Genomic DNA, 12447 nt, shown 5'->3' with positions numbered 1-12447 from the left:
GAAACATTTGTGAGCGTTGTGTGGATGGTGGTTGGAAAATTTGTTGTCGGAGAAGTGTAAACGGCTGTGAGAAGCCGTACCGTGATAGAGCGGTTTTCTTTCCGTTGCCGAGTTGTGTTGGAGTATTACTATTATGGCGGAGAAGAGCACTTTTCACAGCACTTTAGTGCTTAACTCTTTTGTCGGTAGAAATAGAAGTCCTAGTGCTCGAAGTCCCGACGTCGCGAATACGGTAGATGCGCATTATTACTGTGTGTACGAGGTTGTCACAAACGCTCGAGTGCGACTGAAGCTAATAATGTTACATTTATCGTGTCTACAGAGCGCTCGTTTCGCAGCAATTATAAATAGTAGAACGAACAGCTGGTAGGCTTAAGCAGAACATAATTGGACGGCTTCCCGCGTATAACCAGCGTCTCAAGAAACGTCGTCATTAAAAGCGGCTGTGAATATTAGAGTACCATGGTTGCTCTCCCGCGAGGAACTTGTCAGCAAAAAAGGGAACGATTCATACGAAGCAAGTGTAAAAGTTGGGCACCAAGTTGGGAAAATTTCGCGAATAAAATGTCGAGCGAGAATGCAGCTCACGATTCAAAATCGTCATGACGTTCTTGCATTCTAGAGATGGACCCAGTCAACACAGTTACCGTGGATGGTTAAGGCAGAAAGCCATGTTCATTCAGGATGATAGTTTGACGTAGTGGTCGGAGAAACACCCTGAAGGCGTCTTGCCAGCGGTCTTACTTACAATCTTCCGACATTTTTTGACTACGGACACTGATTGAGTTAGACTGTTCAGAACGATCAGGCAAGAACCCGAACAAATTGACAAGAATGCTCCGAAGAACAACTTCGGCAAGAGTCCGGAACAAAACGCAAAATCCTCTTCATCCCTGCTGCACTACTAGCGTGTAGTGGCTGTTGCATTCTCGAGCGTGCAAGATTTCCAGGATACAGGCACGGACTCCCAGGCACGTCATACCTCCATCACAGCTGGCTCGAGTTTTTGCACCGGCTTAGCCTTTCGGCCTTCTTCTAGTTCCTCACAGAAACACACGTTATACTTCTCTAACGTACGCCAATTAAATGGGTTAAAGGGATTAATGGGACACATAGAATTGCTCAACAGCAGCAGAGTGAAGGGAATCTCATTACGGTAAAGGATTATGTTGTCCAACATGCTGCAGCACGAGCTGTCCTCTTCAACTCTGGGCGCGCGCTTGTTTGTCTCTGTTGGCAATAGTGTGTCCGACATCCCGGTACTTATTGCACTCCCTTGGAAACAGTGCCCCCGCCAGATGCCAAGCCTGGGCCAGGCGATGGACAACCACGATGAACAGGCGGAAAAACTTGGGGGACGTCAAAGATTTCGTTAACGCGCCTTTGATGTTTGTTATTTGCGTTTGCGGTCACGGAACGATTGCAACGCGACTCGAGTGACTCTGCCCCGTGGGAAACACTCACTCTGAATGGTCGGTGCACTAAGATCTGGTTGCCGGAGGTTCGTTAGCGGCGCAATCAACACGATCCCGGTGTTGCAGCACATTTCCTGTCAAAAAACCATTATCGAGCCGATGCATTGGTGGCTACTTTACTGTGAACCCTGAAATCAATCGATTAGAAACGCCCGCATCATTAGTTAACATCCGGTTCAGGTTCGCGGCAGCAAAAGATGAAGAAGACCACCGAAGAAAAGAAAACCGCCACCTCGAAGAATAGAAAACAGATATATCAGGATATATCGGAACACATAGTGCCGTCTCTATGTCTTGTCTTCTATTAGGACTTGTAATTGAATTATGCAATGATTATTGGACAATTGTGGCCTAACTACAACAACAAAAATATATGACTACCTTAATGAAAGTACTGTCCGTCGTTAGCTATTACTTTTTCGCATACGTGTATTCCTCATCTTTAGAACTCCTCATCATAAGAAGCAATATCTGGTGAATACGGCGGGTTCCATCCGATAATTTCGAGACAGGTTTTGATCGGTTTTGAGATGTAAGAGTCGGACGTTGTCATGATGAAACGTCAGTTAATTATGTCTTTTATCCCATTCTCGTCGTTTTAAGACCAAAGCTTGTTTCAAACGCATTAATTGTTGTCAATAGCGTTATCCATCAATAAGTTCATTAAGATTTAAATGTTTAAAGTACACCACACCTTTCATATGTATCCCACAGAATAACCTTTGCACAGTGATTTTTTCACTTTGGTTGCGATGGACGAGGCTCACCAGGTTGTACTCTGGCCATTCTACATTTAGGATTCTCGTTAAAAATCTACTTTTCATCGTCAGTGACGATTCGGTACAAGAATTACAATGCCAATTCTTCATCATCAAACTTTTTTGGTTGTCCAGGTCGCTTTTGGTCTTGCAAACCAAAATCACAACTTTTAAACCGCGCAAACCACATCTGACATGGTCTATCAGCAAGAAAAAGTCCACCATCGACATCCATTAAAATATGATGACTTTCGGTAGCAGTTTGCTTCATAATGAAGTAATGAAAAAATACTCCTCGCAAAAACAGTTTACCAGGAACAAAACTCGATGTTTTCTGGTGCTTAAGGTGTTGTCCACACTTTGACCAAAAAAACTGTACTACGCTAGATGGGTAATGATAGTAGCTATCAATTACATATTTAATAAGAACAATTGTGACATTTAGTAATGCTATTTACGGTAAAACCGCATGAATCAATTTAAAGTCGTAATATTTTATTGTGATGGCTACAGTTCTAACGCCAAATGGAGCCACTTGAAAGGCATTTTAGAGTTCGATGAATCTGTTTACTTCCTAATCGCTCATTACCGCCAATTACTGTCACGAAGTAAAAACGCTTGCCGGTCGGCCGGCCAGCCTAATAAATCATCGCCGTTGTGGGGCGATTTTATTGAGCAGTTTGGCTTTCTGACAGGCTTTCGAGGCAATAAAGTAAGATAATTTACCCGGTTCTGTTCTGTCATCGCCATGCCCACGGCAGAAGATTTCGTTCCGTCCGTGAGCATCCCGCGGTTCTATATTGATGAACCGTAGGAAACTTTGTCGTTGGTTTCACAATACTCCAAGAAGCGGCGTCGGCACCGTTCGTCTGAGCTGTTTATGCAGATGGACTGAACAAACTTTGGCCCGGGGGGATTTATGCTGCGCCGCTAATGGACTTCACACCGTGGCCCGTTTCGATTTGACTGTTTGCTGGTGCGGTCGAATAGCTCCGGTCCGGAAGCGGGCTAGAGGAGACTTCAAATAAAGTTATCAGGAGCGACACAGAGTTAATGAGTTGATAAGGGCCGGTGGTCACCGCTGTGCGCGAAACTTTAAATTAACTGAAATGTTACGGTTTGCGATTGATGTGTTTGTGAACTGATTATCCCAACTCGGTGCCGTTGTTGGCTAGGATGTCACGGTCCTAGTTTGTGGACCTGTAGCTCCTGGATGGAACCGTGCAACAGTTTTCATCGTAGCTTCGTTTTGTTTTTCTTTAATTAATCCAATCAACCATTCAGCCCGATCCAAATGGGTCTGCAGCCAGACTTTCGTGGCGCTTATTGGCCCGTTGGTGTTCATTGATACCCCGCCAATAATGAAACGATTGTAACACTATCAACAACTTTTTAATCACCAATAAATTGATGACCCGGGCGTACATTTAATTATCGACCACATTACGGTCAATAGGCTTCGATGAAACCGGCAACCGAATCCCCGGTGCTTCGGTGCGGAAGTGCTGTTCCAAAGTTTACCATTTAATCGTCTTTACATCCTCGTAATGCGAAGATTATACCATTTGGAGTTTTTCCTCTTCACCACGGATGAAGGCACCAGTGCTATAAAAGCACCACTTACTGTCAGGTGATGATAAACATCGCCATCGCGCTCTAGGGACACCGTTGGACGCCGTAGGGTCAGCCCGGTCGCGGCCGGTCAGCGGGTAAGGGCTATTAGCGATTAATTTGCTATTTTCTGCCCCACCGATCGTCGGCCCCATCTGCCGCAGAACCAAGGGTTCTTGGGTTTATCTCCTTTCGACATGAAATATGACACTTGCCCGGGAGGAGGACTTGCCTGTCGGGTGAGCGTAAAAAGGTTGCCATAATGATTGGAGCCGTGCGATGCCGACCCACCCCGAGGGTTGCAAACGGCTCGCCCCAGCCTCGCCCGGTCCATTAAGGTGGTAAACCGTAACATTAGCCGGCACGCCGGCCGGTGTCCAGGGCCGGGCGCAAGCTTCCGGGATGAAACGCATCGCGGTTCACAGGGCGGCTGACAAACAAACGGCCGCGCCACCCCCGGGGGAGAGCTTCAAAATTACGATTTTTGATATCTCTCTACCCTACACATTCTCTCTGCATCCTTGTAGCATTAGGCTCCGGATTTACACTGGCGGCCGAAAATATGCGGTGTCGGATCAAACTGCCCGCTTCTTATTTCCGGCACTGGAGCCCGTCGAGGACCCGCAAATTATAATAACATGCCTTCAAATGGTTCAAAAATTGCCGGAGACAGTAGGCGCTGTAACACGATGTTCGGATCCGCAAGCGACCGCAAGGTCAATAAACTTTCGTAACGTTATTTTCTAAGTCCTGTTTTGTTGAAACTCCTCTATTTGGATCAACTCTCTTGTTTGTGTTATGATTTTTTTGTGTACGGAAATGGAACAATTGATTTTCGATAAAATTGAGGAAAATTCTAACTCTAATTCGAGAAAACCCTATGACTCAAAAGGATCGAAAATAAGATTTAAACCACGAAAAGCCTTTTGGCTGTCTTTACGCTTACTTTTTTGTGAGTGAAAAAAAACTAACTAAAGCTTTGGTTCATTTTAATTTGTCTGCGCTGCAAAAAGACTTCTTGTATTTTATTTCAATTTTGTTTTTGTTTCCACTCGAAGGCCAGCTGTGGGGATGCTGATAATTCTTGACCTAATGCTGCGGAAAAAAACTTTGCATTCCAATCTAAAGTCTCTCGGCAACCACCTATTATATTTACCGGCCAGTTTGTCGGAAAGTTCCTGCTAGCTGTGCTCTGTGGCATTGTTGAGTTTGGTCCCGGCAGCTTCTTTGTGTGGAGCTTAACATCAGGGCATGCAGTAAAATCGAAAGTATTAAGGAAAGAAGCAGAAAAAGAGGTAGTCCTTCTAACTAGAAGATCCTAGTTCTAACATGTAACGACCTATCAATCGATTCGAGCGGTACTAACGTGTACTGTTCCGATGCTATGTGTTTGTGATCGGTATTGTATTGTTTGTCTGTTAGTTCGTCCGGATAAACTGGTCACGTTCCATTTCCGGATAAATCATGCGACACTTGTTAGTCGCCTGAATCCTCATAAAATTCACAGAACTCATAAAAAGTGGGACCCACTTTCATGAACCTGGCTGCAGCCCAGCTCCTGATAGTTATTGGATTTATCCAATTCTAGCCTGAAACGTGCCTAAATTCAAAGGGGGCTAGTAAAAACAAATAATGACGCTCCCGTTGGAAAATGTTTGTAATCCATCCATCATATTGCAAACTTAGATAGAGAGAGAGAGAGAGACCGCGAGAGAGAGAGAGAGAATATCTGTTCCAACTTACCCTTTGTTCTTTACACGAGTGCAGCCCAAATTCCATGGCGCTCCATCGCAGCCCGGGAACCGCGTTTCAATGTATTTATTATTTTGTTTTTTGTTTTCCTTTTTTTTAGGTTGTAAAACTGCTTTACGCCTCTCTCACACGCACACTTTCCGGTGAACTGTGTAGAATTTCCACATCCTTTCGGCAACTTCCGGAGCGGCACACTAAACGCGTAGATAGAACGGTTTCAGTACGGGAATCAACGCCGACGACAAAAGCGCCGATACGAGCCCCGATCCCTATGAAACCCATCCCGTGGCAGCGGAAAGTGTTGCACATTCCGAGTGCACATTTTTATCCCACGACCCACCGTACTGCACGCACACACACACACACAGGCACGAGCGCGCGCGCGCTTTCACTGCGAGGAACTATGGCGCCCGTTTTATTGCTCCGTAGCATCCGCCGCGCGTAACGAGCACCGCTGGCAATATCCGCTCAAAAGCCGGACTGGACCCAGGACGAGACAGCGGCGTCGGAAAGGGCAGCAGGACACGCAGCCCCGCCGAGCCCACCGATGCACGCGGATCACGTTTGGAGTAAAATTCAATCTATTATTTAAACCGCCTTTGGCCAACACCGCGCACTGCACTGCTTCGGCGGTGAGGCACCGCCAGGACGATGACCACCGAAACCCACCCGACCCGACAGCACACACCATCACAGCGAGCAACACACGAGCGATACAATCAACAGCAACAACCACGACGCGAACAGAGAGAGAGAGAGAGAGAGAGAGAGACAGTCGGCGCCATTACTGTCGCTCGACTTTCGGGTTTTCCGGGCGCTTGGTCCTGGCGGGTCCTGGGACCCATCGCCCCATCGGATGCACCACCTAACTGCAAGCGACGCTTCCTGATGCCCGATGGCTTGCTGTAAGACGAACGACCACCACCACCACGCACACCGTGGTGTGGTGGTCGTGTGCTGCTGCTGGTGAGATCCTTACGGATGCACCCCGCCGAACGCATTCATTTCAGGCGCCGACAATGGCGCCGAGGACGAGGCCGCGGTCGTGATCGCTGGGCGCTTCGGGGCACGCTTCCGTCAGAGCGCACCACCCACTTGGGTGGTGCGATCTGATGGTCCATTTCCTGCTCCCTGTGTGTTTGTGTGTGTTCGACGACGCGATGCATTCGCGTACCCAACTCGCGCAATGGTGGTGCATCACATATTTAATCCGCCCGCCACGCTCCGCCCCGCCAGGCAATCCAATTTCCTTGGTGCGGGACACTGCACTCGATTGCCCGTGAACTCATTCGCCCCCGTTCCGTTCCATTCCGTTCCGGTCGCTTACCAATTCGGCTATGCGAAACACGGAACGGAACTGCTCCCGGTTTGGTGGCGCAATTTTTGGAATTTCACACACACACACGCGCGCGCACGCCCGACATGCTCCTGACCTGCAGCAGCAGCAGCAGCATGTAAACAGGCCAACGGCCAACACACCGCACACTCGGATTGGCGTTGACGGGGCGAACTGTCGGCTACCGAACCAGCGGATGTCTCGAACACAACTGACCGACGAAGGCTCAGCCGGACCCGAAGCGGGCCACAGGTTGGGCCACGTTCCCGAAACCGAGCATCGGAGCGCTGCCTTCGGAAAGCTTCCGGATGAACACGGCCCCGCGACGCGGACACTCACTGCGCGTGAGCTCCCGCGGGACGCGCGTTTGCACCGCGCGATGGAGGCGACTGGTGGCTGGTACCTTCCGCCTTCGGATTGCTGTGATTTGGATCTTCCAACGAACGAACGAACGAACCAAAGTGAGCGCGAAAAAATGAAATACTAGCCTTTGGCCTCCCCGGGACACATTGCGCGACGCGTTAGTTCGTAGTGAATCACAGCTGTCAGAAAAAGAAACGTCCTGCGAGACGGCCACCGGTGTTGGGCATTCGTACGGTTATTTAGTACCCCCGCGCACCGCGAGGGATTTGTACGATACGGGGCACGGAGCAGTGTAAATAATTCCCACAATCAATCAAAACATAATCGAGCGGAAGAGAGAGAGCCGCCATAAGCTGTGCTCATTTTTACTTACATCGATGATCAGGTAAACCCAAGCTAACGTTATGTTTCAACTAGATAACATCTCACTTCAAAGGATTCTGCTTCTCGGTCTATGGCACATAGGCGGTGATAAGTGATTCTTCTTATCCGGCAATTAGGACCGCCTGAGCTGGCTGGTGGTTGTTGAGGGACTTCTCGGGAACCGAACCCATGGCTAGCTGCGTGACAACGACGAGCGTTACCGACTACCAACGCCAACGGGCGGATGTGAGCTATATTCCATTTCAAAGGATAACAGTCCATTTGTTTGAGCCCTTTTGTGGGGGTTTGAAGTCCAGTAGCAGTTGGACGCAGTGTTTGCGTCTTACAAATGAAATAATTTATTTCTTCCTTCTTGTCCCCTTGATCGCCGGAAGCAAAAAAAGACCTGATAGAACCGACCTCGTTAGCGTGGTAGTTACAAGCTGTACTGCCAAATTGCAACCTGATCCAAACCAACTTCGCCCAGGTGGCAAAGGATTGACTGTTCAAACAGAGCGATGGAGTGTCTCAGACCACCAAACCGGTGCCATACAGCAAAGCCCACCCCAGCACCGTGTAATGGAAAGAGATCACAGACTACGGATACGTAGTTCCGCCCTTTCGAACCACGCAGCATTTCGCACAATCAACATTGACAGCCAAATGCACCCTAAGCCACGACACTCGTTCCCCAGGGAAATTGGAACAGAAAGGATGCGGATGCCGGAGTTGGCAAACAGATGACAGAACTGTGGCTTACTGGAAAGTGGAACCCTATCGTGCGCCGTTACTTTGCACTCGTGCTCAGTATCTTCGACATTAGAAGATGCAACAATAGTTTATGGCACGGTTCGTAAACATTTGTAGTGAGTTTATTTTTTCTGTTAGTAACAGGTCGGTTAAAAAAGCAACAAACTTCGTGGATCAGATTGCCTAACGTTTTGGTACCTTTTTGTCTGCGTGGTGGGCAAGGTATCCATTTCGTAGTCTCCAAACAACACTCATGAAAAATTAGGTTTTTAATTAATTTTTATCAAAAAGTTTGTACGTTATCACTATGCGTGAAACAAAACATCGTTCAAATGGCCGCCTCGGGATCTATGGAGACAGTCGATTCTGATAAGACAACTTTTTCAATTACTATTTCAGCACATTTCGGGTGATACCTCGGCCACAACTTGGCTAATGTTATTTTCCAAAAGCTCAAAAGCTGCAGGCTTGTCGGCAAATTTTGTTCGGAAAAATTAGCTTATTTGCATCCCCACTCTTGTAATAAGTTTTAATCATTTGAACACGTTGTTCTGTTGTTAAGCGATTCATTATCTTAAATGGCTGACATTCCACTAAAAGTTTGGCACTTTGGCAAGGCACAAGTTTGGTACGCGTAATGGATGACCCTGTACATATCAAAACAGATTACATTCCATTTACAAATCAACAGGAAAAATTATAGTAGCACGGATTACATGCTATCATTATTATTTTCAGCATTTACTATACAATTAAGTTAGCATTAACTACTACTTAGTTAATGCTACACAGGTTAGGAAGCAACATTAGAGAGAATCCTGATTGATGCATTATTTGGAACTTCGCATAATCAGATCATTTAATTTTGTTCACGGCTATCAACGTCCCGCAAAGGCAACGGACTGTCCAATCAGCGAAGGGTTCAGTGGGGCAATTGTTTGTGTTTTTTTCTATCTGGTTTGACGGTTCGCCTAGAGCGGCATCAAGAGCATCCTGACGGTTCGTCTTCTAGTGTAGCACCTCGAACGGTGTGCCATGGGACACGGGCAGCGCTGCCGGGTATTGCACATAGTTATCAACCCATTCCTGTAGGTTTTCGTCGTCCCGCCGGAACGGGTACGTTCCGAGCGTGATGGGAATCCGAATGGCTTCCTGGCGCTCCATGAGGTTCGGTTCTATTAGCACCTGCAACCGGGGATGGGAAAATCAAATTAAATATTACGGTTAACCGGGAACGGCCCCAAAGCGGAGCGTTCATTTGTGAACCGAACGCGTGCAAAGCGCTCCGGGATGGGACGGTGCGATGCGCCATTGACACCTACGCAATGGCCAGAGGAGCACAAACTTACACAGACGCTGTACTGCACTTTGATCAGATGGCAGCCGAGCAGGTTGGTCGGTGGGAGCGGCGGCACGGTGAGGTGTCCGTTCTGCAGTACATCCCGTCCGCCGGACTTGATTTTATCACGCACGATAGCGTCCAGCTCCCGGCGTTCCTGGTGTACCGACTTGCCGTGGACGAAGTATCGCACCGTCTGCAACCGACCGGAGCGAGAAATTTACATCAATAAGCGCAAGATAATGGAGTTGGTGTGCCATAAATCCGTTCAAACACCGGTCCCGCACAAGCGCCACAATCTCTATCCAATTATGCTCCGTTTAATCAAGCTTCATCCCTACGTTTTTACGCCCGCCTTTCGGCTTGTCCAACGTAATTACTTTTCATTCCAATCCCGATTGGGGCCGGTCTTTGCAAGAGTTACGGTTCGGTCGCGGCTCTAGGGGGCTCGAGCCAGCAACAATACGCGACGCAACGTGGGCAGTAACCTCACCTCGATGAGCGCATACTTGAGCAGCTTCACGGTCACGTTGCTCCGGTTGGACACCTCGCCGGTAAGCAGAATGCTCTCGCCCGGAACGTACGCCCGCTTGTCCAAGCCCACGTTACAGCGGACGGTTCCACCGATGTAGCCGACGCCTACGCGATGATCGACGTTCACCTCCATCGGACTCTGGAACAGTCAGACGCGGCCAGAATTAGCGGTTCGTGTGTGTGTTTTGTACGCCGACGACCTCGCACACTTACGCTCATGATGGGCACCTCTAGGTTCAAGTCGATGGGATTCAGCACTATAAACACCTGTTGGTTCTTGTGCGTGATGCCGGACGTTTCCTGCAGGCTCGTCTTGCAGTAGTACTGTACCCAGCCGTGCCGGCCGAGAAAGGTGGAAGGCAGCGACACCGGCAGCCCGAGCTTGAACGGGAAACAGTGGATGCCGGGCGACAGCAGGATTGGCTTGTTGTCGAAATCATCGAGGAGCTTCATGCGGAAGTCGATGTAATTCTCCTTGTCGTACGGGCGATCACGGCGCCCTTTCGGCACATGCACGGTGCACTCGCCGAGCACGTGAAAGTGCAGCCCCAGCACGGCCGTGTTGCCCTGTGTTTCGAGCAACACCCGGCCGGACAACACCTGCCCGGGCAAATAGAGCAAGGTGCCACGGTCGAGAATGATTTGAAATTTGGTCAACTTTTTCGACATATCGACGCAGGACCCAGTGTCCACGGTTGTGCCTTGTTTGAAACAATTTCCCTCATCAGCAAACGAATCCGAATGGACACGTCGTCCCTTGGCCGACACTGTCAATCACCGACACGTACTTCAATAACGTTCCGCGGATAAATCCAAATCAACACTGAAACCAGCTGCTGGTGCTGTCCATTCTGGTGCCCGCCGTTGGAACTTGGACGGTGGGCGTTCTGAGAACCACTTTCGTACAACGCCATTTACCATGGCGGAGAAGCTAAAAGCTCCGTCCGAGTTAATGAACATCAGTAATTTTAGGCAATATGAATCTGTTGGATCTGTGTAAGTAATATTAGGTTGCGGAAAAAGAAATTCAAAAGCGTGAAATTCAAAACGTTGTTTCAGGTGTTTCCGATGGTCCGATTTGGGTCAAAATGCACCATTTTTTGCATAATTTGTTGCCATTCTAAATGTAGCCTCTCTTATAGAATTCTTGGTCCGTGGGGAAGAACTCTAGTAATCGATTCAATCAAGTAATCGAACATAATTCCATTTTCTTATCACTCAGGAAGTTTTGCAATGCAAGAAACAGGTGATAATCGTTTGGTGCAAGCGACCTTGCGTTGTCCTGATGGAACACATCATTTCTTCTGTATTGCAATGTTTTTTGGTGTTAATTGGTGGGATCCAAATGTCGAGCATCTTTTGGAATCCAGCTTTGCCGAAATGAATTAAAACAGGTTTGTGGTCTATCTTTATCTCCTGGGCGAACAACTTCGATTGTTTCTGTGATTTTACCGACATTTCCGACGCCGGACCTGCCTGTGCGAGGCGCTTCTTAATCATAAAAGAATGCCTGAACGAATTCAACAAAACCACAATTGCGTGTAATTAACTGCTCCAATTTCCACGCAATTAACTGCTCCAACTGAAACAATTCACAATTTCTCCGCCCAGCCATCCTCCGACAATATAATGGATTTCTTTTTCACCAACCTAATCTAAGTTTGTTGGGCTGATGGATCCACCAAAACTGGGACATAATTACGTTTCCTGGGCGATATCGCACTGTACCCTTTTACAAATCTTTAACTTACAATGAAAATGATTTAGTTCGTCGTTTATTTAAAAGAAATCAATTTGTCTGTTCAAATTTAGCTAAGCACAAATAAAACACTCGCTTCCAACATTTGGTGTCAACCCTGCGCTTTCGTATAACAGTTATTCCATTCTGTGCTACAGTGACAACATTCATGAAAAGTTTCTGGCTAAACTTCGTCAACAATTTGTTGTGTTATGTTTCGTCATCTTGTGTTTATTCGTCTATCTAAACTAATACAATAAATCGAAAATATATACATTTTATTAGCTTGCTATAATATTCACTATCAGACTCATAAACAATTCGCCCAACACCAATTTAGCTTTCTTGCTTCTAGACACTTTTCGTGCAGCACTTTGTTTACTTCCCATCTTTATCGCGACACGGGCAAAATGTCAAATTAAAGATGA

General features: G+C 47.5%; 1 protein-coding gene across 1 annotated transcript; it reads right to left on the bottom strand.

Annotated features, from left to right (window-relative positions):
• Positions 1-8626: 8626 nt before the first annotated feature.
• On the bottom strand, positions 8627-11080 carry LOC128271884 (arrestin domain-containing protein 3-like). Its single transcript, XM_053009560.1, has 4 exons — positions 10495-11080; positions 10241-10420; positions 9758-9943; positions 8627-9593 (listed from the first exon to the last, which is right to left on the bottom strand). Exons 1-4 carry the CDS (start codon positions 10948-10950, stop codon positions 9417-9419), a joined length of 999 nt encoding a protein of 332 aa, XP_052865520.1. The 5' UTR covers positions 10951-11080; the 3' UTR covers positions 8627-9416.
• Between the last annotated feature and the right edge of the window lie 1367 nt (positions 11081-12447).

The sequence above is a fragment of the Anopheles cruzii genome, chromosome 3 (genome assembly GCF_943734635.1).
Source record: "Anopheles cruzii chromosome 3, idAnoCruzAS_RS32_06, whole genome shotgun sequence".
Taxonomy (NCBI): Eukaryota; Metazoa; Arthropoda; class Insecta; order Diptera; family Culicidae; genus Anopheles; species Anopheles cruzii.
This window is presented reverse-complemented; position numbering and strand designations above follow the sequence as displayed.

Coding starts and splice junctions, on each gene's coding strand:
- LOC128271884 (XM_053009560.1), bottom strand. CDS start 10,950: ATGTCGAAAAAGTTGACCAAATTTCAAATCATTCTCGACCGTGGCACC. Junction 10,421..10,494: donor TAGAGGTGCCCATCATGAGC/GTAAGTGTGCGA, acceptor TGACTGTTCCAG/AGTCCGATGGAGGTGAACGT. Junction 9,944..10,240: donor TCAAGTATGCGCTCATCGAG/GTGAGGTTACTG, acceptor GGTCGGTTGCAG/ACGGTGCGATACTTCGTCCA.